Source organism: Puma concolor, chromosome D3, assembly GCF_028749965.1.
Source record: "Puma concolor isolate L17-30 chromosome D3, mPumCon1.1.hap2, whole genome shotgun sequence".
Taxonomy (NCBI): Eukaryota; Metazoa; Chordata; class Mammalia; order Carnivora; family Felidae; genus Puma; species Puma concolor.
The window spans coordinates 58,606,758-58,633,626 of record NC_141678.1 but is presented as its reverse complement, the minus strand read 5'-3'; the positions used below and the strand labels follow the sequence as shown (position 1 = coordinate 58,633,626).

Genomic DNA, 26,869 nt, shown 5'->3' with positions numbered 1-26,869 from the left:
TGACAGCAGCAGAGACTGGAGACCTACAGCCAGAGCACCTCCCTCTCTGGTGGACTGTCCTTTTCTGTGTTACCCACCCTGCAGGATGCTCTGTAGTCTTCCATTTAGCCCTGTCACGGGTCAGCACTGTGGGCCTTCTTAAGGCTTCACAGGCCGGGAAGCAGCTTCACTTTGGCCACGTGGGCCACCTTGGGAGCAAAGCAAAGGGTATGAAGTGATCGTGAAATGAAGTCAGCGATGCCAAGGCGTGTTTATAGAATTCCGGTAACATTGATGTGATTTACTCTCCATCTCAAAACTGAACATGTTCGTTTTCTGAAGGTTCTGAGAAAAGAGGGTTGAGGCAGAACGGAAGAGGAGAGAGGACCATAGCACCACACAGTGGGTGCTCCTGCTGTGGAGACGCCCTTCTCTAGGAATGGTGGCCAAGGCGGGACCAAAGGGGCGGGAGGGCCGAGTTGCTGTCGGTGTGGACAGTACTGCAGCAGCAAAGTGCTCCGTGGATGGACCCTTCGGATACAAGTCACCCTAGCCAGCCTCTGATCTACCCTGCAATTCAGGGCCACCCTGACAGGCTCCCCCTGCTGGTCCACAGGCTGACGCCACAGAAGGCTGGGGTGGGGTGAGGAGAGCGTGACCCCCCCCCCCCACCGGGGAGAGAGAACCGTGGATGATACAAAGCAGAGTGTGTGCTCCCCGATCTGCTTGCTGGCCACGGTGGCTTGAGGGGCTGTTTTCTTTTTTCCTAGCCCTCTTGCCAAACTGCCCACGCCCCTCCTCCTCTTCCCAACGCATGATGGATGCCCTTAGTGGCCCTGTGTGAGGTTCTGCTACTGTTCACAGTGGATCACGTGTCTGCATAAACAACCGTGTGTGTGTACGTGTGTGTGCGTGTGTGTGTGTGTGTGTTGATGTGCCCATGTCCTTTGTCTGCCGGCTTCCTCCATTCTTTGAGTTCGTTTCAGTTCTCTTATGATTTGACTGCTGTTCTCTCATCCGAGCTTTTAGATTGATGCTGTGGTCTGGTGCTGTATAAATATTTTTCCTTTTGATTTTGTTTTAACTTTTCCTTGCCCTTCTTCACCCTCAACCCAACTGTCCCTGCCCTTCCACACTCCCCAACCCCACCCGACCTGCCCCCACCTCTTCCCTCCCCCTTGCCCACACTCTCTTGTCCTCTCTTTCTTTCTCTCTCTCTCTCTCTACATATATAAATATATATATAAATCTTTTCTTCTTTTGTCATTCAATCAAATTCCAACAACCCAACCAGGGCCAGTCAAATCCACCACAGTCTCGCGCTGAGCTAGGAATAAAGTTCACGTAATCACATGAGAGTGGAGAAAACAGTCCCCCATCCGTAAGTTCAAATCAACTCAAAGTTCACAGTGTGACATGATGGCGTCATGTAACAAGGCTAAGAATCGGTTGCATGACAATTGCCGTCAAGTTTCGTGGAGGTGCTGTGATTGGAGCGTTTTTCTTGGATGTTGTATCAGTTGATGATTGGCCAGTCATGATCACACGTGCATTTTCTTGACTTTTGTGCTGCCACAATCTTTTTTGCTGTGCTCATTTTTGTTTTGTTCTTGGTGCTTGCAGTGGTTTTACTTTCTGTTGTTTGGTTTTTCTTGTTCAGCGTTTTTTATGCTTCTCTAGATGTCACATAGAGAAAAAAACAAAACAAAAGAACAAAAAAATAGTAAAAATAAAGATGAATTCCTGAATTATCGAACATGGGATCATTTAACTGTGCAAACCATTATTTTTTTTCTTAAAATTAAGGAAAACATCTTAAAAATATCTATGCGTGGTTGATTTACTTGCACTTGAAAATATTGTGATTTTATTTTTTTCTAGAAATTTGGGGGCCTTTTTCAATTGACATTTTCCTAGGTCTGGTCTTTTTCCAGTTAGGCTATTTTAAATCTCACTTCAAAAGGAAAAACAAAAACAAAAAACAAAAACAAAATCTCTACTGTTACAGAATGATTTAAAAAAAAAAAAAATTCTAAACCAAAAACTAGAGTACAAAGCCAGAGGCCTCTGAGAGAGAGCCTGGTAACAATTGTAAGGTTTGTATTGTAGCCACTTCTGCTAAATTAAATGTGGGGAGGGGAGGTGGGGGACCGGGGGTTGGGGGGGGGCTTTTTGGTTGGTTTGGAAAAAACAGTACTGACAAAAGCAAAATGCACCTTTTTGTTTACAACTGAAAAAGGGTCCTTGACAAGTGTTTTTTAATTTTATTATTATTTTATTTGGTGTTGTAATTGTTTAGACTGCTGTGTACGGTTTGCTGTTTGTTGAATCAACAGTGTGAAAAACCTGCCAGCATGGATTGATATACGCATGACGTTGTCCCCTCAGCTGGGGGCTTTGCAGTTCTAACTCTCTTGATGTAACCAGTCACCCCCATGTATAAGTGAAAGCTGCTTGCTATACTGGAGATGAGTCTCATTTGTTAATTCACAATGATTAAGCATTCTCCTTCTGATTCTAGTCAGATCATGATTTTTTTTTTCTTAAAAGCAAAACAAAACATCAAAAAAACTCACCACTCAAAAAATCGAGAACTGAGTTAATTTGTTTAAGCTTGATGATGAAATCCGTTCTAACTTTTTTAGGTTCTCCCATCCGCTCCCTTGAAGTTCCGAATTTCCTCTAAATTCCCTGGCATGTATGAGAAAAATATTATGTGTGTGTGTGTGTGTGTATGTGTGTATCTATGCATATACATACACACATATCCATGTATATCCACATATGTGCAGGTGAATATATTCTACACATATATCCAGATATACATATATATACATAGCCTCGCAAATAGTTTCTGATCCTGGGAAAGAAGCTGTTGGTTGGAAACTGGGCAAAGGTTCAGCGAAATTCATGTCACGGATGTCTTGCTTCTTTTCCTCGAGCAGGGGAGGAGTGGGCTGGGCTGCTAGATTTTTTTGCTATCTTGTTTGCTAGGCTTCTGTATACATATTGTATCTGGGCTAGATCCCTCAGACATCGGTTTAATTGTGAATTCATATCCCACAGTCCCAAATTTTTCCTTTAGACCTAGCCATCCCCCCATTCCAGAACTCTAAAGGAACCCAAATCGAGACCCCTCTCCCAGCAACCAAACCTCAGCTACAACCATCGCCACTAGACCTCCAGTGGTTTCTTACTCTGAATAGAAGAGTCGATTTCTTTTCTATGTATCATGATCATGACTAATTCTCATATTGGTCTCTCCCCTCCCTCCCGCCATCCCCCAAAGCTCCCACCCTAACCCCTGAGGCAGGGTCCTTTTGGTGTTTGGATGCATTTTGTGTTTCCTCTCTTGACTTAATCAGCCCTGATTTTCTTCATTTTAGGGCAGGATGCTGAACGGGCTACATTAAAAAACAAACCTCTCTCTATATATATTTATAAATGAGAACTGTTGGATGACACCTTTGACATATCAGCCAATATCAATCAAGCTGAAGACTCCAGACACTCTCTGTGACTGTAACATTTCTTCAAGGAAAGTATAGCGTCTGTGGAGTTCAGAGGGCACGTGTTTGGGGGAAAAATATATATGACACAAAGAAGAAGATGATGAAGAAAAATGAGAAAAAAAAAACACAAAAAAGGCAACTTTAAAACAAAATAACTTGAGACCAGATGGGGAGGCTGAAAGGCTGGGAAGAGGGAAGAGACGCTGCTTACCGATCCCCGGGGCTTTTCCAGCCCATGGGCGCCTGAGGCAGGCTGGGGCGAGCGGTGTGGTGGGGCCTGGTCCCCAGGGGGCGGCGGGGAGGCCGCCGCTGAGCATCTCTATCTGTCATTCCTTTAGCTATTTAGGGACCAAAGGACCAAACTTTTTATTGCAGCTGTGTAGCTCTATGCCCAATAGAGGGGGATGGAGGAAAACCTCCTTCCTGCCTCATGGCTGTTCTTGAAACAGCTTAGAGCGATTCTATGAAAAATGTAATAAAAAAAACAAAAACAAAAAAAAAAAACAAAAAAAAACAAAAACAAAAAAAAAGGAAAAATAATGCTTCAATGCTTTTAAAACAGCAAGGTAATAGTTCTTTGATACTTTGAGAGGCGCTTTGATTACCCTCGTTCAAGTCTATGACACTTTCCTATGGTTTTCTGTATTATATGTCTGGATGGAGCTGTTAAGATGAACAAAATGGTGGATATTTGGGGAAAGCAACAAAAATATTAAAACTCATTAACCGTGAAGTGTGAGAAAACAAGGAGGGGACAAAAGGGACTTACAAGGCAAGATAACTGTTGTGAAAAGTCTGTAAATGCTTCTAACTCTTCCCCCTCTTAAAATCATAATAGTTGTACAGAATTTTAAAAAGGAGAAGTTTAAAATACCTATATAATAGAAGAAAAATTAGAGGAAAGCAAAAAATAAAAAAAAAAAAAATAAAAAAGGAAAAAAAAAACCTATAGAAGTTAGCGTTACTGCTAAAATCCCAGATGTTGTAGGACTGTACTTTTGTAGAGTTTAGACTGAGCATCGATCCCTTCTCCCCGCGAGTGCTGTCGGACGCCGTGGACCCCGAGGGCCAGGCCGGACTCGCCCAGATCTGCGGGCTCCTGGCCGCGCACCGCCGGTGGGGGCCGCGCCATCGCGGGAAAGCCGCCGCCCCGCCCTCGCCTGCTTCGCTCGGGAGCTGCGCGCGCTCGCCCGCTCTCCGCAAGCCCTCGACACCTGCCGCTTCACTCGCCTTCCATGCTTGCTCCAGAGACTTTCCGGGCAAGGGAGACCTGGGAAATTCATCTTAAAACAACTAAACAACACACACACACACAAAAACCTTAAACAAGAGAGAGAAAAATAAACAATCTTTGAAGAATTTCTGAAACTGTTTACAAGGAATTTTGAAAAACAGGGATGTTTAAATGATGCCGGCTCTGTTTTTCTGTAAATAAATTTGCATATTTTGTAGGACTTTTAATTGTAATGATAGAGAAAAAAAACAAGGAAAACTATTTAATGAAAGCACGATATTTATCTTTGGTAAATGACTTTAGAGCAGTTAAAAAAGACATTGCTTAAAAAACTCAGAATCAGAAAAAACACTGAATTATTTAAGAACACATATATTTTAAAGTATAACATATTTATTATAATTTATTTGCACCGTTGGGAAGACTTGCTTTGGCATTCTGCCTTGATACCCTCCTCTCATTGATGTCCGGGTCATCTGGAGGCCAGGAGGCTCATGGACCTACCATTTTCCCCTTTTTTTGCTTTAGAAGAACAAATGTCTGGTTCCTCTTAGGCCTCCTGCCCTTCCTTTCTTTCTGTCTATTTTGTTAGTTAATTATTATTTTTTAAATTTTCTTTTTCTTTCTCTTGGCTCCTCCTTTTAGGATGTCCAGATGTTGTAAAAAAAAAAAAAAAAAAACAGCCGCAGTTCAGTACAACTGCTCTTTTCACACTCAACTCCCTAAAACTCCTTGTAACCTTCTGTAACTATTGGATGACGCTTTCTCCAGCTTAGCCCTAAATAAAGCACAGTTTAAAAGAAAAAATCAAAACGAGACTCTTCGATGGTCTGTGCTTCTTGGAATCTGGCCAGCTGTGTCTTGAAACCCCAAGGCTGACCCACTGGAAGTAGCCTGGTCCTGCTCCCCATGGAGTCTGTGTGCTCTCCTGGCCCACGGTTGGAGTGCTTTCTGGGAGGCAATGGGGGCAATAAAAGGAGGCCCTGTTGCACACTATGAAACATCTCTCAACTGGTGGGGTGTCTCTGGAAGTCTCCATTGCAGCCCCATTCTTTTGGTTCCTGGGCAGGAAAGGCCACAGTGCCCAGACACAACAAAGTCCCTCTTTCCTCCCTGACAAGAGGAAACTGAGGCCACCTGACCTGAGTTTGGGGGGGGGGGAGAGTGTGAAGCACTGTGAGGAGTTTGGGAAGGAGGCAGTGGAGGCAGGGACCACAGTAAAGGAAAGATGAGGACACAGCCCTAAACTTCCCAGCAAGCATTTTCTCTTGGCCCTGCACCTTCCACTGTGTTGACAGTTTGCATAGATGGAGAAAACTGAGTTCTGGAGGACGCCCTCAGAGTCACGGTTCCGGTGGAAGGGGGTGTAGTGGGAGGAGCTTCCTGGAGTGCTCCCACCTCTCTCCCTTGAGAGAGATGTCCGAACCCTGAAAGCTAGAGGAGGGTTGAGAAGAAATGTGTGTGTTGAGGGGGGTGGGGCTTGGGGTGGGGTTTCCAAAGGAAGAAGGATGGGAACCAGGACTTGGGGTGGAGAGGTGGCAAGGAGGGAGCAGGTCTTTCTGAGGTGAGAGCTCAGAAAGAGGCACGTCAGCCACAAGCCTTCATCAGGCTGTGTCCTGGGACAGAACTTCTCTAGCCTGTCTCACTACCCTCGGTCCTGCAGCCTGCTCTGGGAATGGGCCGAGTCCACCGAGCTTCTCCATCTCTTTCCACCTGAGGGGGCAGGCAAGCCTCCTGGCTTCGGTGCCTGGCCTGGAGGAGAAGGCAGGAGCGCTGGGAGACAAGAGTCCTTGTAGGTCTGTCTGTGCCCTCCTGTGGGAGAGTGGGGAATGGCTTCAGCCCTCAGATGTCTTCTCTGAAGTGAGTTGATAGCAGAGATCAGAGCCCCAGCTCCAGAGTCATACCTGGACCCCGTGTTCCATCCTCTGTTCCCACCTCTGTTCCCAAGGCCAAGGGCCAAGTCCCCGTTTCTCACACGAGCTTGTGAAATGTTCGCCTGAATGTATCAGGAAATGGGGCAGGCCTTCAAGCCTTGACTTAACTGTGGAGATGGCTCCAAGATGAGACCCTCAGCGTCCCCTAAACTAACCCCACTTTCCCTGCCCACCAGGCTACGAGGACGGGTGATGGATGGGCTGCTTGGCCCATTCTGGGGAGCTTGTGGGGAGCTGGACTCCTTGAAAGAATTCATGGCAAGGGGGATGAGTCACGTCACACTGGGTGTTGTGCTACCCTGTGAGGACCGGGAAGGTGTTTCCTAAGGAATTCTCTGGGCTTTTGTGCCTCAGACTATTCGAAACCATGCTTTCTGTTGGACATTCGCAGCTGAAAGCCAGTGAGTCTGTCAGAGGATAATGGCCTTCACACCACTTCCCCCTGCCTCTCTATGACCCCAGAAGGCCTCACTGGCCTCCCCTCCCCCTGACTGCCCTTCTCTCGGGCATAACTTTCCCCCAACCTCCACTGCTGAGGCTCAGGGACAGTGGGGGCCCTGGGAGCTGCCCCCAGGGAGCTGGGCTGTGAAGGGGGTTGGCCAGTTTTGCTCTGTTCCAGGTATGGTTGACTGAGAGAAGAGACGAAAACACAGGGCCCAGATGTGAATATGCCAGTTCTAGAAAATAATCCTCTACTTAAAACCACACACCAAGTGACTAATGAATGCATAGAATATTTGAGAGAGAATACAGTTTATTAACCTCTGGGGGAAAGTCACAGATTCTTTGAAAACCTGCCGAAAACTATCAGGTCACTTTGCCCACAATTACAGGGAGTTCAGGGACCCACATCGTTTCCTGGCTAAGAAGCCCTGTTTTGCAGTGTTATTTAAGAAAACCCAAGACACAAATCTCATTAATTTCTGCCTGTATTCTATGGCTTATATTCCTCTGCTAGCATTCTACCTGCAGTTTGTGATCTCTTCTTAGCTCCTCCAGTTAAGACTTTTGCTGGGGCGCCTGGGTGGCTCAGTCAGTTAAGCGTCTGACTCTCGCGCTTGGCTCAGGTCATGATCTTACGGTTTGTGGGATCGAGCCCTGCGTCACGCTCTGCGCTGACAGCAAGGAGCCCGCTTGGGGCTCTCTCTCTCCCTCCCTTTCTCTGCCCCTCCCTCCACCTCTTTCTCTCTCAAAATAAATAAATAAATAAATGAAAGATTTTTTTTGCTTGTTATCATCATTTTGTTATTTCAGGTATAATGAAAAGTAGAGGTATTTGCATAAAGAACTTCCATGTACCACCTGGCTTTAACATACATCAACTAATGAATTATTTTGAAGCAAATCCCGGATATCAAGTCATTTCATCGGTAGATATCTTGGCTTGCCCTCAACCTTTCTGAGGCAGCACTGATGTCTAGAGGCCGGCCGTGGCCTGTGGGACGGCTGCACCCTTGCTGCAGCTGTTGGGGGAACCCGTGGCCTCCCCCAGCCTTACCCAAGGGTAGGTGCTGGCTCCTGGTTAGACTCCCCAGGCCCCCCTCCAGCCCCTGTTCCTGGTGACTTTCTAAAGCCTTCAGCTCTTCATCCACTCTTTGTGCTCACTTTTCTCTTCTCTCCCTTCCCCCTTTCTTTCTCTGTGAGGCTAATATGAAAAGAATATGTTTACTGAGAACTCGTAGTTAATAGCTCCCGTCTCCTTCTGGGTTTTTATAAAGATCTGACATTTTTCCTATTCTGAGCTGGATCCCACGCACTCCCGCACACCGAGTACAGTGAGACACAGACACAGCAGAGCTTCCCCACCCACACGAGTGCCTCCGGGTCCTCCTTCCACCTGCCTTCCAAGCTCTGCTGCCGCCGGGCCGGGTGACTCTATGCTCCCTCTGGCATGAGGTCTGCTGGGCCAGTGTTGGAATTATACCCGGTTGAACCCAAAGGAGCATTCTCCACAAGGGTAAGGCGGTTATGGGACATCTGGGCAGTGAGCTCAGGAACCCAGCCCTGCCCAAGGTGACATACCAGACTTGGCTGTGAATACCATCTGTCTATCTCACAAAATGGAATCCACCCCCGTGCAAAAATTATTAGCGGCCATTGACATTGCACCTTCGTAGACCATTCGTTGCTGGCAGTTGGGCTTTCAGTCACTGTTGATTCACTGCCTGCAAGAACGAACGAGGGAAGGAAGGAAGGGAGGAAGGAAGGGAGGGGGGGAGGAAAGCACAGACTTCAGACAACTGAAGGCATGTTCCAAAGTGGTGGGTGTCCTGGAAATGCTTTTTAAGTAATAATAGCACATTTGGAATGAGTGTGTGGCCAACACTCCCTTCCCCTCAGATGAGTGTTTGCAAGTATAGGCTTTTTACTTGAGACTTCCCTCTGTCTGCCCCTCTGTCTGTTTCTCCAAGCTGCCTTCCCTTCTCCCTGCGAGTCCTCCCTTTGGTTACCTGCCTTCTCTGCCATCCCCTCAGCGTCTGGGCTTCAGGCCTGGCTGGTGAGCGCTGGGGATCCTGACAGCCAGCCCCAGCACCCCAGGCCCTTCCTTATCACCCCATCTCCTCCTCCCTCATGCTAGCCTAACTCCTCATCCCTTCGGGAGCTCCCAACGCCCCCCTCTGGGCTTGCACCCTTTGTGGGGGTCCACCCAAGATTTGCCCAGACCAGGAGGAGGCTTAGAGACCCGTGTATCAAGGTGAAGAAGGCATGGGCTTTGACGTCTGACCAGATGCAAATCCCAGTTCACTCAGATATCTTCTGTGTCACTTTGGAAAAGTCACCTAACCTCTCTGAGCCTCAATCTCCTTCTCTCTAAACTGGGGATAATACTACCACCACCACAAGAGTTGTGAGGAGTGAATGGGACACAGCCATGCACAGCTACACCCTACCCCAAGGAGTCTGAGTTATAAATTCTTCCACAGCACACTACAGATACTCAGAACCAGTAGTTCAGGCTCCGGTCCTCTTCTTGCCTTTCTGTAGCTCCATTCCATTGACAATTCGTGTCTCAACTGAGGCCAGCTTGAACTTGTCATCAGACCACTGTAAGCCATCTTCTCATGGTCCAGTCAGCCCTGCGACACTCCCAGAGAACTGCTGTCATGCCGAGGGCACACACCTCTGTCTCTCACTGTTCACACTCTTTTCCAGGGACCCCGATTAGCTGCTGCTCCTATGCCCCTGCCTTTCTTTGCCCTTTCTCCCAGGAGCGCTCCTGGCGCCACCGTGGCTGTTATTGTCTACAGCCGATCTCCTCTGGGTTCGTATGGCCTCAGGCTGCATGTTAATTTGGTCTTTGCATTTTTTAAATGTTACCTGTTTTTTTTTTTTTTTTTTTTTTTTTTGGAAAGTTAACATTCATATATTTCAAAATTCAAAAAGTATGAAGAAGTATACCGTGAAAAGCCTTCCCACCCCTGAATCCAGCCACCCCTTCTGGCCAGTGTGATCAGTTGTTTCTGTTACCCTGTTTAAATGTGTACACGTGGGTACATGTGCTTTGGTATAAGGGACTCAGCCCATTTTCAGTGGGGACATCCAGAGCCAGGCAGTGATGGGCCCGGGCTCCAGCAGCTGGCCTGTGGGATTCCCAGCAGGCCCGGGGATGCTCAGGACCCCCACTGGTTGGGAAGAGGTCACCCTCATCAGTTGGGCTCTTTGAGCCATGGCTGTAGCTACCACTTATGGGTGCTGCTCTGAGCCAGCCCCTGTGTGGAGTTACTTAATTAGAATCTCCCATAATTCTCTGAGGTGAGTGTTCTTGTCCCTATTTTACAGATGAGGAAACAGGCTCAGCGAGGGGTGGTCCCTTGCCCAGATGACCCAGAGTCAGGGTTCAAGCCCAGGGCCGTCTGTCTGTGATGCGATGCACTTAATCTCTGCATCCCGCCTCCCGGGGCTGTGAATCCTCCTCACAGCCACTTCCTCCAACGCTTGTGTCCTGCCTCCCACCTCCCTGCTTCTTCTTGAGGTTTTCTCAACAACCCAATTTCACCTTTAGGAAATGGTGTCATCTATGTTGACTCAGGTACCAGTCCTTTCCTCTCCTCCCCTCCTTCATCAGCGGGGCTGGAGCTGGGGTTCTTAGAGATGAATGAATGAATGACACATTACTGAGCGTGTTGCTAACGAATCCATAGTTCTCCCTGCCTAGGAGCACTTGCTGGTGGTGGGGACAGAGGGGGAGCCTGGAGGGAGACAGAAAACCCAAAGACCCAGTTAGCTTTTATTCTTAACAAGGAGAGGAAATTCATAAATGGAATATTTATTAATAGTTGATGTAGCCACTTGAGGTTCAAAACCTTTTGAGTTCGTGACAGCTTTGTTTACCCCAGCACACTGAACTCTGCAGAAAACTATAAACAAACTTTCAAGATCGATGCAAACTGGTTCTCCACCACTCAAAATCAAGGGGGAAAATGTAACCATTTCTGAGGGCCCCATACTCCACTAATGGAGGTATGAGGATTCTTGTAGTTTCCAGAGTCTCCACGTGAATCACAGTAAGAGGCTTGGGGAAGGTAAGTAACTTGCCCAAAGTGCCACTGCAAGAAAGTAATGGGGCCCAGAATAAAAATCAGCTGCACTCATTCCCCCATATGAGGTTCCCTGACAAAGACAACTGCGGAATAGTGTGGTGCAGGGCTCGGGGCGACCCTGAGGATGGAAGGCAAGGGGCCAAGTCTAGGGAGGAGACACTTGGGCTGGGCGCTGGAGGGTGAGCCCCAAGGGAGTGGCCCATGGATAGACATTCTGAAGAACTGTGAGATGTCTTAGGTAGGCGGGGAATATGCAGGGCCTTGTTTAAAAACAACCTCCCCCCACCACTGATGACCCAGACACTGTCCTGGCTACTTCACTGATGCCATCCCAGCTGTCTTCCCGATAACCCTGGACCCGGTTTTACAGAGAAGCTTCAGCCGTGTACTGAAAGTCACCGGTACGGCAGAGCTGGGGTGTGAGCCCTGGTCCCTTGCTGGCAGATTCTGTGCTTGTAATCGCTGTATTACTTTGGAAGAGGCTACCTATTCCAGGCACTTGCATCACGACTCTTCACTCAGAAGCCTCTTCGCTGACTGTATTTCCAAGACTCACACAGACACACAACCTAACCACGGGAAGGGTGGAAGCAGGATTGTCCTGGAAAGGCTTCAGGCCTCTGCCTCAGTTTCCTCCTCTGCAGAAGTGAGCCGGTGCCTGGGTCTCAAGGATTTGGTCCAGCTCTCTGCTAAGTGCTGGGAAGGGCCCTGGAGAAGAGAGAGGGCAGAGGAGGGAGGCTGTGAAAGCCCTCAGCCTAGCTCTTGAGATAAGAGCCACCCGAATGAGAGAAAAGAACAGTGTTTTCCCCGCCACTTTGTCCTGCTCTCTGCTCTGGGCAGAAGTTGAAGCAAGTCTTGACACTTGACGCCTTGTCCTGAGCGCTTGACAACCTTAAGATGCCTCTGGGCTCAAGGTATCCCCTTTAATCAAGAACTACTTGAGGTATTAGGGCCTTTGGCATTGCACGCAAGGTCTGGCACATAGAAGGAGCTCGACAATGGTTGCCAAATGAATGAGAAGCAGAGTGTTGTAGGGAGGATGTCTCCCATGCACCCCTTCTGAAGCAGCCCAGGCCTGGCACACTCCCAGCAAGGCCCCTCGGCTTCATCTTGCCCCAGCTCTGCACAGGGATTAGAAGATAGCCCGATGGTTCTGGTCTTCTCATTACTGGGAGCTGGGGGGATGATAGGCATTTGGGAAAAGTTCTTGTTGGGGCCCTCACAGATGTCTTATGGACACAGATTCTCATGTTGTTCCAGGTTTCTGACCATTCACATTCTCCCTGCCCTTGGTTCAGGGTCCATTGCCCCAGGGGGCTCTAGATCAGGCTGAGCACCTCTTCTGTGACCTCCTGTTGACCTCAGAGTGGGGACCACGTCACCGGGCCCTGTTCCCATGCTGTTCTGTGCTGCTCTGTGTATGTGGCTCCCTCCCTAGCTGAAGTCCATGATGAAGAGATATGAGTTGTCTCCTTTTCCAATCTCTTGTCTAGTACTGGGCTGGTCAAAGAGAGTAGTCAGAACCCAGCAGAAGACTAGGATTTAAATGGAATGTGCCGAATCATCAGAGGATGCTGAAACTCGTGGGTAAAAGGTAGAAGGGAAACAATATCTACACAGTCTCAAAGTACGCCCCCCCTTCCCAGACTAATACGTTACAAAGGAAAGGTTAATAACTGTACAGTTGTACCTTAACCGTGTGATTAACATTAATATGCCCTGGAATGAAGGAAATAGCTGTCATGGGCCTCCTGGTATGATGTGCTGAGAAGGACACAGCATTACCTACTCCTGCTGAAAACACGTCACCTGAATTTAATCATACGAAAACATCAGACAAACCCAAATTGGGGAACATTTTATGAAACAAGTGGATTGTAGGGATGCCTGGGGGCTCAGTCGGTTAAGTGGCTAACTCTTGATTTCGGCTCAGGTCATGATCTCACTGTTCACAAGTTCGAGCCCCGAGTTGGGCTCTGCGCTGACAGGGTGGAGGCTGCTTGGGATTCTCTCTCCACCTCTCTCTGCCCTTACCCTGCTTGCAATTTCTCTCAAAAATAAATAAGCTTAAAAAAAAACCAAACAAGTGGATCGTACTCATCTTAGAGAGACACAATAGCTAAATGCAACGTATGATTCTGAGCCAGCATTGTTTTTCCTTTGTTAAAAAGATATTTAAGGAAAGGAAACTGAGAAAGTTAATAAGGAAATCTGGCAACATGTCAATTAAGGTCTGTAGATTAGATAACGGCACTGTGTTAATGTTCACTTCCCGATTTTGATCACTGTACTGTGGTTATGTAAGAGAATGTCCTTGTTTTTAGGAAATACATGCCAAACTATTAGAGAGGATTATGTGTGCAACTTACTCTCAAATACTTCAGGAAAAAGGTAATAATAGATGTGTTTATATACGTGTGGGAAAGAGTGAATGATGAAGCAAATGAGTTACCATGTTAACACTTGGGGAATATGGGTGAAGGGTATACAGGAATTCTTTGCGGTATTTCCAAAACTTCTCTGTAAGTCTGACTTCAAAATAAAATGGAAAAAAAAAAAAAAAAAAAAAAAACAAAACAGGTGGCCAGTTTGGAATTAGCTGGGTCAGCCTGAAGATAGCTGTCAGCCACTTGGACCAGGCATTGGAGGGGCCAATTTCCCTCTTCCTTCCCTATTAAGGAGGGATCTGGGAGCCCCAGCTGGGGAGGTGACAGGCAGCAGGGAAGCAGCGATAGTTGGAACCTATATGGGTGTCTTTCCGCTGGACCCCACCACTCCTCTGACTTTGAACACCAGGCCTAGCGTTCAACACTGTCCGCGTGAGCTTACTTTGGGGGGCTCTGTCTCCATGCCTTTGACACACTGCTCCTCCTCTGCCTGGAACACCCTCCTGTCCTTGCCCTCACCCAGCAAAAGTGCCCTATCTCTGGGAAGATCCTGATGGAAGTCTCCCGAAGGCTCGAAGGAGCGCCTGTGTGCTGCTGGTGGTCAGAACCCATGTCGTTGGACTTTGCCCAGTGCATAGTGGACGATCACAAAAGGCCTCAGAGCTTACTGAAGACCAGTGTGTCCTGAACTTTGGGGATCTGATGAAAGGTACGAACCCTCTGGTCCAGGTGAGCATCCAGGTGAGGAGAGAGGTGGGAGACAGGTGAGGAGAGGGCCGTGTGCAGGGCCGCTCTCCACCGGGGACTGAAGGTTTTGGAAGACCAGGGGGCTTTTCCTTTCGGAGACCGCCCACTCCGGCACCTCCCCCTGCATAGGGTGGGACGGAAGCCCCGGGGCCCCTACCCATTTCTCTGCTCTTTTCCTAAGCTCAGCTGGGAGATTTGGGGGTTGCAGCCCTAGCTGGCCCTCCCCTGCTGGGGCTGCACCTGCTTCTCCTCCCAGCAGGTGCGCGGCAAGCAGAGAGGCAGGGAAAAGTTCTGCCTGGGGTCACTGCTCCCGAGACCCTTCTCACACTCATTGTTACTCAACCTTTTCCCCTCCATCGCAGTAAATCTCCTTCTCTTATTCTCCACGTTGATATAGTAAGTTGTGTCATTTTGAGAAGAAATACATAATAGTATATTAGAGGAATCATGGATCTCCTCATTCATGCTTAGAAAAAAATTTATTACAATGTAAGAAAGTCTGAATAGCATGAATTTATTATAATGATTTAACACTTCTGCACTTGAGTTAAAAATGCCTCTCCATAAATAACTGTCCCTGGAAAACATAGCAAATTTACACAGTTTACCATTTCCCAATGTTATATAAATCCAACAAGCTTAAATCACCTCCAGCTGGGAGGAGGACGCTGAAAGCCAGGGCTGGGGGGGGGGGGTTCATGGAGTCTCGGCTGGCAGCAACAAGAGGCGGGACAGCTGGCCTTCCAGCCCCTCGTCTCAGCACAGGGGAAGAGAAGGACAAAGAGCAGGGATACCAGGGTTTATAACTGCAGCACAGGTGAAGGACCGTGGGCCTTGGACATCCTGGTGGCGGTCAGGCCGGGGCTGTTGTCTGTGCGGTGGTGCCAGTGAGGTGCGGGCCAAGGCCGCCCAGCTATGGACCGCAGAGGAAGGGGAGGGAGGGGCCGGCGCCCATGCCTTGTGCAGATCTCAGACGGGACGGGACCTGGTCTTCCGGCTGAACGCCTCTTGTCTCCCGCACCCCAACACTGCTCTTTGTTCCTGGGACTTCTGGTCCCTACATTCCAGGGAGCCCCCTCTGCCTCCACTGGACACCCTGCCTCAGCCTCCTTGCATGGGCATCTTTGCCTAATCATTCTAGTTTTCCTCTGGGCTAGTATTCCCGGGCTAGGTCAGCGTTCGAGGCACCAACTCATAGGGTAGGAATTACCACCCCCTTTTTATAAATGATTTTATAAATTACTGTATTTGAGGCTTAGAAAGTATAATTGATAAAGTTTAACTTTATTTTTTTATTTGAAAGAGAGGCAACTAGCGAGTGCAAGTGGGGGAGAGGGGCAGAAGGAGAGAGAGAGAATTCTAAGCAGGCTCTAGGCTCACCACAGAGTCCCTACGCAGGGCTCAATCCCACAACCGTGGGATCATGACCTGAGCCGATATGAAGAGTCTGATGCTTAATGGACTGAGCCATCCACGTGCCCCTGTAAGGTTTAACTTTATAATAAAGCTTAAATTTATAAAGTATAACTTGCCTAAATGTGTACATCTCACAAGTGGTAGAGCTGAGTTGATTCCAAGGTCAATATTTGTCGTCTTTGGACACTCAGCATGCTAATAGGGAGACAAACAGTACACAAGACAATACAGCACAGTTTGAGGTGGGATAGGACAGAAGGTTCTCTGGAGCATTAGCAGAAGCAGAGTCTATAAGGATGCCCAGAGGGATCAGGAGAATATGGAAGCGGTGACAGCTGAGCTAGGTCTGGGAAAGTCATCCATGAGACAGAGATGTGGAAAAGCCACACAGATGGCAAAGAGCAGCGTGTCTTTGGGAGGTGGCCAATAGCTGTGAGTTGGAAAGGTGAATAGAGCAGAGAGAGGAGGGAGGTGAGGTGGATGAGGGAGGTGGGGTCAGATGCTGAGTCCTGCCTGGTAGGTCACTCTAAAGTGCATGCTCCTTGCCCTGTAAGCATCGTGGAGTCCTTTGGGTTTTTAAACAGGAAAAGTTGTTAAGTCTTAGATTTATTTGGAGAGAAAATGTGAGTCAGTGTGGGAATAGAGAGGGAGCAATAGAATGTCCCCAGACCCCTCAGTACAGCCCTATCTTTCTCCCTGTGAGAGAGGTGTAAGCAGCCTGGAGTATTCAGGGTACTGAACTTTGGAGGCACACATCTGTTTAATTTCTTCCTAGTCTCCTTTCCTCCCTTCCACCCGTGCACCTACCTATCCATCTAACTGATAATGATGAGAGTCTGTAACGTGCCAGGAATCATGCTCCTTTCTTGGGACTGAGTGATGGCTAAGACCAACATCTTATTCTGGCCACCATGGGGCCTACCATCTAAAGGAGGGAACAGATAAACAGACAGTCCTAGCACAGTAAGTGTTGTGATAGAGGATATACAGAGAGCTAAGAAAGCTCATGAGAAGCTCGCAAGAAGGATATCACGCTGCCTTCAGTAACTAAGGAAGTTCACAGTGGTTGGAGCACAGAAGTCAAGAGAAAGAAACAGCAGGGAAACGAAGGGGCCAAACCATGAAGAGCCTCATGCATTAATGCTCAGAAGGCCACGCTCCCACTTAAGTGCAATAGGAAATGAAGTACTGGAACTTTCCAACGCTTTAAGCCAGGGCGTGACATGGCAAGATGACTGTGGTCGCTTCACGGAGAAAAATTAACAGGTAACCCTTAGGAGTGCTTATTTACCTGGGCTGAGTGCTCGACATGCTCGCTGCACCTTCACGACAATTCCGAGGTAGCCTCTGTCACGATCCCCATTTAAAGATAAGAGCGAGGCAAAGAGGGTTAAGTCACTCTTTCAAGGATGAGTCCAGGCCATCTAGCAGGGAGCCCAACACAGAGACTGTTGTCCTAGAGACGTGTCAGCAGAGAGGGCGGAGGGGGCAGATTGAGGAGTAGGAGGTGGACTCGTTACTACTCGGGTTTGACCGGAAGACAGAGGGGGGAGTAGGGAGTAATGGCCCTCCCACCCCCAGATTCTGAGTTGGAATTCTATTCTTTACTGGCCGATGGCCTCAGTTAGGGTCGGTCAGGCCTCATGTTCGTTATCGGTGCACAAGATAAGATGCTGAACACTAGGCACGTGTACATGTTTCCCTGTCCTCGTTCCACAAAGAATTAAAGGTGGCTTACAAGAGACACTTATATACGGAAATGGTTTTGTATTTTTATTATTTTTTTAAAGTTTATTTATTTTTAGAGAGAGAGTGAGCGAGCAAGCGGGGGAGAAGCACAGAGAGAATCCCAAGCAGGCTCCGCCCCGTCGGTGCGGAGCCTGACATGGAGCTTGAACTCCCTTACTGTGAGATCGTGACCTGAGTCGAAATCAAGAGTCGGATGCTTAACCGACTGAGCCACCCAAGAGCCCCCCTGAAATGATTTTTTAAAAGTACAAATATCATAAGCATTGAACAAGATGACGCACAGGGCTCGGAGCTGGTTGAGTGGGGACTGTGGTCTTGCCACCTCCTCCTCTGAGGGATACCTGCAGTCCCCTTGATCAGGGGGAGGTGCCAGATTGACCTGGGGAAAAAGGGGCAGGATAGAGTCTCTGGCTGTTAATTGGATCCACGAGTCTGATCTCAAAACTGGGCATTTCAGGCACACAAGCCCTCCCCACCATCTCTTAGCACCTAAAGCCACCTAGACAGGACCATTTTTCCTGTGTCCGAGTGCTGTGATAGTTCTTCCTTGCTGAACAATTTGGGTGACAGGCACATGGAAGGGACTCAGGGGTGCACGTACATTGAAACTTCCTTTCCAGCAACCACACAGCCTAGAGGAGACTTGGGGTCCACGTGATGGGAGTGGGTTGGAGTCAACCAGGAAAACCTAACAGTTTGTGGCAAACCGTTTCCTCTCTCTGAGCTGACCCATGCTCCTGATGTTTAACACATACTGAGGAAAACAACATTTTGATAACTTGTGGTACTGCTCTTGCTTCCAAGCTACGCCTCACAGATCTGAGGAGGGGTGTCGAAGGGATGATTCGATACCACAACCACATGAGGAGAATAGCCATGGAGCTAACTGATTAACTTAAAATCTCTCATGTATATGAACAGTTGCCCACATTAGAAACAATATGCACTGAGGGGAGGCTAAAGCACGAGCTGGGAGGAGTCTGCTGTAGTCTCTCCACCTCATTAATGACCGCAGACTTCATCCGGCTCTCTCCTTTAGGCCTATTGCTTCCCAGAGTCTCTGGCTAGCAAATCTCTCGTAGGAGCCAGGTGCTGGGAGCTGGGCCAACAGCCAAGGGCAGCTCTGAAGGAGAGGGCTCCTCCTTCCTCGTGACGTTTGGGGTTTTCTAGAGAAGTCCCCACCATGGGGTCTGTTTGGATGAACACAAGTGTGCCTCCAGGAAGGATGACTGTCAGCAAAAGCTTTTCCTTGATTAACCTTAGTTTCCTAAATCAGGCACTTTGGGCCCTTGTAGGGAGCTTTGGTGGATATACTTTGCCTTTTCCCATTTTGCAAACACTGGTTGTTTTTTCTCTCACAGAATAGTGGGTAGCAGGGTAGGCAATGTTGTGGCCCTATGTGCAGCTCTCCTAATACGTATCCAGTCTTGCTTTGAGGAAGCAGCTGGAGGCAGTCACTTTGGGAGTACTTTACCAGGAAGAAAGCCTGACCCCTCTGTGTCTGCTCCTCTTTTCATACGATATCTGCAATTAGGTCAAGCGTCCAGGCTCTACAACAGCCTCGAGGTCCTACAAGAACCTTTTCATATATATATGTATCTCCACATATGTATCTCCAAGACAGAGTAAGATGTTAACATACATTGTTCAATTCATAAGGAAGATACTGGATTAGACACAAATTCACATCCTACTGCCCTGACACACAGGAAATGCCCACAGGATACAGAAAGGCAACTGGTGGGGGAATGTAGCATATGAAAAATACGTTGATTGATGCTCTGCTGAAAATTCATCTTGGCTCTTCCAAATTGCTCATGCAGGGGGAGGTAAAGAAGCAATTAAACTCCAATCTGTGGCATGTGATAGACTCACCCCAAAAGACCTCAGCTTAAATCTCACTTATGATTCTTCTAAAGGCAAACAAGCTTCTTAAAGAAATCATAATCCTTTTCTTGGTCCTTCTGGCACCTCTTACTCTGGAGAGCTGTAAAGACACCGGCGTCCAAACGGGAGAGTGTCGTTATGGCTGATCCAAGGGGGGATGTACTTAAGGTACTCATGACACCTGGGCCAAGGAAAAGAAAGTTCTGGAAACTTAAATTTAATTGAGAAAATGGCTGAAGGCTCTCAGCTTCTACCCCTTCTGCCACACCAAAAGAAACTCCAAACACTTGTTGAAATGGGATGAAATGGACTCAGTTACTCTCACAGGGGTGAATTTTAAAAGGACATTGTAATTGGCAGTATTTTTTCAACCTTTCAGTTGAATGCCTAAACCTAGTTAATCTTGACCTCGAATTAAGGATATGGCATTGGTAGGTTCCATTCTTTTTTCCAAAGAGCAAAAAGACCCAAGTAAAGGAAGGCTGAGTAGAGATGATAGGGCCTCAGCCTGAAGAGACAGTGAAATTGAGATCCATTCAGATGAGGAATCTGCTTAACAAGGCTTTTGTAGGCTTAAATAATCTAGTTTTGATAAGGCCATGCAGGCTCACTAAATGCAGTTTGCACTGGGTGGCCTGACTTTGGCTACCAACGCTCACTAACTGACAAAGACTCTTGGTCCTACTTCAAGCCTGGGACTGGTGAAAGGGAGAGAAAAAAAGCAACACTTTCCAGATCAAATACAGTCATTGAGCATACACATCTGGGGACACATTTTCCCCTTGCTTCCAATGACCGAGAAGTTTTAAACTCACTGGCTCTACCGGGCTCATCATGCTGCCGATCAGCATGAGTGCCCACCAGAGCCCATTGTAAGCTGAAGGACCCATCTCAAGAGCTCTGCTGAATAGGAGAACAGAGAGAAAACGAGGCCTCAAGTGTACTTCTTCCACAGACCTTCTCGGGTCAAATGGAGGCCCAGTGGGAAAGATGGAGAGACTCTGCCTGGGGTGGTGAAGGAGAATCTGGCAAGTAGAGATGGTTCTTTGAGGTCATGAGACAGTGGGACAGTGATCCTGAGCAGAGCACATAAAAGGCCTGGTCACCAGGGCCTTTGATCCTCATAGGTAGGAGGGAGGCCTGGGGAGAGCCTATCAGCCTGTGGTAGCTGATGCCCCTCTCTAGCTCTGCCATCTTCCCCAGATACAGCCATGGGCAGTTCCGAAGAGTGAAGAATATAGACACTTGGGCCAATAAGACGTACTGAGATATTGCTCTTATTTATCCTGGGAAATGGGTGGACGGCAGGAAAAACACTTTAGGCCTGTGCCTCCATTTTGTTTCCTGAGGGTAGTCACTCTGTTGTGTGATTTAATGCTGGTTTCCAAGGGTTGGGTGGGTCCCTCCCCCTAGCCCATTGTGCCCCTTGGTTGAGGGATGGGCAGCTGCTGGGCTGATGACTACTGATACTGGCTCACAATTAGTCCCCAGGGTTGCTTGTGAGCATAGGCACAGGAGCTCCAACTTTGGGATTCAATGGCTACGCGTACAAAGAGGCAGGCAGTGAGGGAACAGAGGTAAAGGAGAGGTAAAGGGTCTTTCTGAAACTGCTTATGTTACAAAGCGGCTACTTTGAAATCAAAGGGATCTTTCAGTGAAAACATTTTCCTTGTATACGAAAGAAAGCCAACCTTTTCCAATAAAGTATTGAGAAGGAAACACTCTTGAAATCAGGCCGAATATGACAAGGCTTGGCCTAGAAAAGATACTATCCTCCACCCCCATAACCCCTTAATGTGTTACCTACTGATTGGTCTGACCAAAACCACTCCGGGTTCGTAGAATGATTTCTGTGTTCAATACACAACAGGATGCTAGTATGGGAGAGACACGGTTACTTTGCCATCAAATAATTTAACACCCTAGATCAGTACATAAAGAAGCCCACACATTTCTGATGGAAATTTTGTAGCATGTGTTTCAATGTCAAATGAAAAAGATATCTTCCAGAATTTGATTCTCCTCCAGGTCTTCAGGGGTCCTGCCTGCCCCCACCTTGTTCCAGATTGATTTTCGAGGACTAAATCGGCAAGTACTGTGATTCCAGGCCCCAGCTTCTCTGGAGGGATGGGGCTGAGGTTTGGGAGCAGACTTTGGACTCAGAGATTGAACCAAATCCAACAGAGAGGTCTCATACCTGCAACACACACACAACCCAGACAGAAAATGATCAGACTGATGGAACATTAGAATCCAAGAAGCCTACAGAGTTGGGCTGCCTGGGGTGAGAATCAGATCACCGCTCACGTCATTTCCAAGGGGGCCTTCTAGGGGAACTTTAGAGAAGGTAAACAGCAGAAGGCTCCTGCTGTCTGTCTGTAAGCTCTTCTCTTCTGCTGATCGTTAACATTCTTTTCTAACCTGTGAAGGGAGACTGTGGAGTGGGCAAAGGAATTTGACAATAGTAATGACAGACATAGTAACATTTATTGCAAGCTTACTAAGTGTCAGGCACTGTTCTTAACGCTTTATATATATTCAACCTTCACTTAACCCTCTAAACAACCCAGTGAAGTAGGTATTATACTAGTCTGATCTCCACTATATACACAAGGAAACTGAGGCTCAGGAAGTAACTCATCCAACATGAAGCCATTATATGACCAAGTCAGGATTTGGACCCAGGTAGTTTGTCTCCAGTGCTCACATCCAGGACACTAAAGCTGCCTCTCAAAGTCTTTGCAGCCAGCCAGACCTGGTTTAGATCTCTGCTCTACCATTTGCAGGCTGTATGATCTTGGGAAAGTTCTTCAACCTCTCAGTTCAGTTTCTCATGCATAAAAGGCTAACAGAACTGCTGTTACAATTAAATTAATCGGTTGGTATAAAATAACATAATAAGTACTCAGTAAATACTAGTTCCCTTCCTGCTATCTTACTCCCACTTTCTCTAGAACCTTGGGAAAAGACACTCTCATGTGAATCTATAAAGAGCCCCCTCCAAAGAAAGTCTGCCTTGGTGTCTAGCATTTTCATCAGAAAGGGTAAGTTTAGGGGCACCTGGATGATTCAGTCGGTTAAGTGTCTGACTCTTGATTTTGGCTCAGGTCTTGATCTCACGGTACATGAGATTGAGCCCCGCATCAGGCTCTATGCCGACAGCTAGGAACCTGCTTGGGATTCTCTTTTCCTCTCTCTCTGCCCCTCTCCTGCCCATGTGCGCACGCTCTCTCTCTCTAAATAAAAATAAAACAAAACAAAACAAAACAAAGGTAAGCTTAGGGCAGCATAGAGGCAGAGAAACTAGTGGTGGCCAATAATATGTATCCTCATCCACGGCCTATTTGTATGTATGTCCAGTATGGAATGTCAAAGGCATAAATGTATCTGCCTCCACATTCATTCATATGAGGGGCAAGTAATTTCTACAGATACGTCATGAAGCCTCAAGCAGGGCATGTGTGACCTGTGCATCTGCACAGGGCCCTGGACTTGGCTTAATGCTCTTCTGTTGTGGTCTTGAAGCTCTTGATTTTATCTTTGACCTTGTGTTTTTGAAGTCTGATGAGACCAGGGAGCAGGTGTGTTAGCAGAGGAGATGTGCTGGGTATGCATATGTGGGTTTGGACCCACAGGCACAGTGGGCAATGGGCAGTGCCTATGCCAAACAGCTGGCCTGCCTTCCTGGTGTGCACATTCATACCAGAAGCAGCCTGGGGCACTGCAGGGCCCCAGGGGTGTGGCTGGGCTAGGACCTGGGCCCAGATTGGTTACGGTTATGGTGAAGGCAAGCAGCGGCAGCAGCGGTGAGAGGCTGGCTTGCCTGTCTTTTCCCAGATCCTGTCCCCAAGGCGAAACATTAGCTCTCTGGCCTGAGCGCGGAGATGGGAATGGTGGTGTTTAGGCAATAACACGTTAGTAAATTATCATAAAATAAAAGTATATACATGGACATTGCAATAAAGCATACCGAAGAAATATCAGAATTCTTTGAGGAGTTTAGAATCTGGTCTTAAAAACTGCTGCATCATTGCAAAGCAAATATCCACAGGTTCAGAAATAGCAATTAAATGTTAAAGACTGTCGCATCTGATGGAAAAGAACACTATTTTCACATGCAGCTTCAAATGAACTAGTGAGGAAGACAGTTTTAAAATTAATTTTCCTACATCATGAAAGATACAGCAATAGAAAGCAAAAGTAGGAGTTTAGAATTATATACAAATCATTAAGTGACTTTTGGTTTCTTGTATGACCTCTACAAGTTATAGGAAAAGCCAGGGAAAAACAACACAGTACAAACTTATACTTAAAATTAGATTTTCTGACACACATAAAGCTAATGTGTATAAAGAATCGAATCTTTTTAGAAAAATTGCTCTGTGTCATCAGCTCAAGAGATACTGAAATTTATATTTTTAAATCATTTATCAGAAATCTATCCCAGTTTTGTCAGAGCCTTTAACATATCCCTAACACTTCCAGTGTCAGTAGTATCAGCAGAAATATTCTTCTCAAAATTAAAAATTGCCAGAAATTATGTGCGCTATTTCATTTGCCGAGAGTGACTGATTTGCTTTTAATTGTATCATTTAAAATAAACTTGCTAAATGAATCAATTTTGATGATCTAATAAATGAATTTAAAGAAAAGCCAGCCAGAAAAATCTTAGGATCAGTCAAGTTATCACATTAGCAAAGTATTATTATTTGTTATATAAAATTATGACCACAAAAATATACATTTTTTTGCTATCTGCAGGTGTATGTTATTACTCACGAATCACCATTACTGGTTATGCTTTATACGTTTCTTCTTAAAAGAAAAAGCTTTGCATTTTAGGACCTTTAACTGCACATTTTCATCCTACTTTTTGAACAACGGACCCCACATTTTCACTTTGCGTTGGTTTCATAAGTTATGTACCTCACCCTGCCCTCAAGTCCCAGGCAAAATCAGATTATATTTCATGCATGGAAATGTCATCATTTTCTATGATATGAAAAACTGTAAACTGAAATTCCTTTTAGCAGATTTTTTTTTTTTGCAGTTTTTATTCTCACAGCATTAAGACACTGTTCAATACAATTATATCTATCATTCAACACAGTGGTTTCTGTGTTCAACCAAAACATCTTAAAGTGTAAGCCAATGAGTTGGGTACTGCTTCCAAGAAAGTTTATCATAAAGACAGATCTACTTCATGCTCAAGGCACGGGCTTTGTTTGAATCTTCCTTGGAGACACCTGGCAATGGTAACATTCATCTCTTTATACGGACTGCCAAGACTTTTTTTAAAAGTTAGAAACAATGGAAAGCTGTACTTTTCTATACAATTTCATGCTTAAAACAGCTAGGGAGAGATACTCTGAATGAGGAAATAAACCAGCTACTTTCTCCATTAAAAAATTAGAGCCAAAATAATTGGGGATCAGAAAGTGTGTAAGAAATCAATCTTTCAGAGAAACAAGCTGAAACAGAGAGTAATGATAGGGATTTGTGTTTAAAGACTGATTTAATAGGTACCAACTTATTTAACCATTTGAAAAAAAGTTGTGGGCTTCAAATTCCTTCATAGTACTCTTATCCACATATAATAGAGTAAAAAAAAATCTCTAGAACATGGAAAGAGTGACCCACAAAACCATAGAAAGTTAGATCTGATGTGTTAGGATAAGTTAGGTTATGCACCAGGACAAATTAGCCTCAAAACTCCAATGGCTTAACATGACTCAAATCTATTTTATGCTTATGCCATATGCTTAAAGGAGGTCCAGGCAGAGAGTGGGTTCACTATCTTCTGGCTGCACCACCTGGAACATGGAAGCTTCCCTATTGTCTTGGCAGGCAGGGAAGCTGAAGAATTATATATAGGTTGCTATAGCCGGGAAATGGCAAACACTTATCCTTATATATGATTGGCCAGAACTAGTCATGTGGCTCCAGAAGGGGAGGGGAACTGGATATTGGCAAACACTAATAATGCTTAGTCATGGAGGACTGGGTCTTAGACATCATTTGGAATAATTCTCTTATTTTACTGATGAGGAAACTGAGGTCCAGAGAGCTATACGTGAACTGATTAGGGTCACACAGCAAGTGAGTGGCAGAGCCAAAGGGTTTTTAATCCAGGCAACTTGACTTCCTAGACTTGTGTTCTTTAGTCTCTCTGCCAAGATAAAGAAGATGTATAACTAAAGGAAAAGTGAAGAAAATGGTTGCTGTTTCCAATTACATTTTATTTGAAAAGTATAGTATGATTAGTTGTAACTCAGTGTGAACATATCCACATTTCTAATCAACTGGGCTATCTTTTTGCCAATAATTTAATTTACCCTAAAGTATAAATGCTTATCTTCATGGTTCTGCTGTTATCATATAGACTCCGTTTCTCTAGAAGCCATACTTAATCACGGATTACACTGTGGCAGAGAAATCAGAAAGGCTGTGGTAGACAAGGGCCTCGGATTTCAGTGGCACCTCATAGCTAATTTCGTTCAACAAGTGTTTTTAATAGTACTTTTTCCATCAGGAAAGACCGCATAATTTGCAGATTAAAAAGCAACAAATTAATAAAGATCGTTTTAAATACCACAGCTTGAGAAATCACTCAATTTTATACCAGAATTATATAGCAGTAAAGCAAAATACAAAATGAATTCCTATAGCATTTTACACTAAATACAGCAAAGAGCACTGTTTAGTTAATCAAACTGTGTTCTGTGAGCAGTGTGTCTTAAGTGTGCTGAGGTGACATAGGACAGGAGATTAAAAAGTTGATTAGTTTGGCCTGGCCCTGATGGGAGTTTGGTATGCAGTTAATTTAAACGGATAAGTAACTAACTCACATCCATAAAATACCATCCCTCGAAAAACTCAGACTCTATTTTTAGCCATAGGCATCGACTATGTGGGCCTTTCTTGCCTCTGTACCTCACCGAGTTGGTAGTCAGGAGTTACCCTGGCACACAGGCTGACTTAACTAGCTTCCTTATGGAGAGGCGATAAGGTGAGAAGGCTTATTTGGTTTATTCTGCCACTCCCATCCAGGAAGCAATTTGAACTTGGCTGTACTGGCATTAATTGTGTCCCTCTAGAACTCTCGTTCCAGTGTTGGCTGCCTCCTGACCTAGCAGGATACTGAGACAAAGCCCAGGGGAGGATGCAGCCTCTGGAGCTTTTCCCTCACATTACTGGTTTTCATCTTTTGTGATTTCAGACCTTTCCTGATTACTGTCCTCTTCTCTTGCCTTTTAAATGATGGCATGTCCCAGGGCTCAATCCTTAGTTGTCATATCTTAGGTAGTTCCACTCATTCGTATGACTTTTAATATCCATATGTCAACAACTCCTAAATGTATAGCTCCAATATGAAGCTTGTTCTCGAGTCCCAGACTCACATGCCCAACCGCTGCCTGATTGGCATGTCAAATTATCCTAAACAGAATTCATTTTTTTTTTCCTTTAAATCCTGGTCCTCTCC

At 46.3% G+C, this 26,869-nt stretch overlaps 2 protein-coding genes across 58 annotated transcripts in view; one reads left to right on the top strand and one right to left on the bottom strand.

Annotated features, from left to right (window-relative positions):
* CELF4 (CUGBP Elav-like family member 4) overlaps window positions 1-5,543 on the top strand; it is a 298,102-nt gene extending 292,559 nt beyond the window's left edge. For 43 of the 50 annotated variants that reach the window (XM_086682824.1, XM_086682838.1, XM_086682822.1 and 40 more), the window contains one exon: window positions 3,366-5,543. Coding sequence is in view for 11 of the 50 variants with exons in the window: in XM_086682801.1 (XP_086538927.1) it covers window positions 3,366-3,392 (27 nt within the window). In the remaining 39 variants the exon portion in view is untranslated. Of the gene's footprint in view, window positions 1-1,273; window positions 1,361-3,365 lie in introns of those variants that run through there. The other 7 variants (XM_086682840.1, XM_086682798.1, XM_086682793.1 and 4 more) reach the window with 2 other exon arrangements.
* KIAA1328 (KIAA1328 ortholog) overlaps window positions 1,178-26,869 on the bottom strand; it is a 361,755-nt gene continuing 336,063 nt past the window's right edge. For 4 of the 8 annotated variants that reach the window (XM_086682790.1, XM_025931439.2, XM_025931440.2 and 1 more), the window contains one exon: window positions 14,833-21,583. In XM_086682790.1, the coding sequence (XP_086538916.1) occupies window positions 21,373-21,583 (211 nt within the window). In that variant the 3' untranslated portion in view covers window positions 14,833-21,372. Of the gene's footprint in view, window positions 1,656-7,393; window positions 10,850-14,832; window positions 21,584-26,869 lie in introns of those variants that run through there. The other 4 variants (XM_086682787.1, XM_086682786.1, XM_086682788.1 and 1 more) reach the window with 4 other exon arrangements.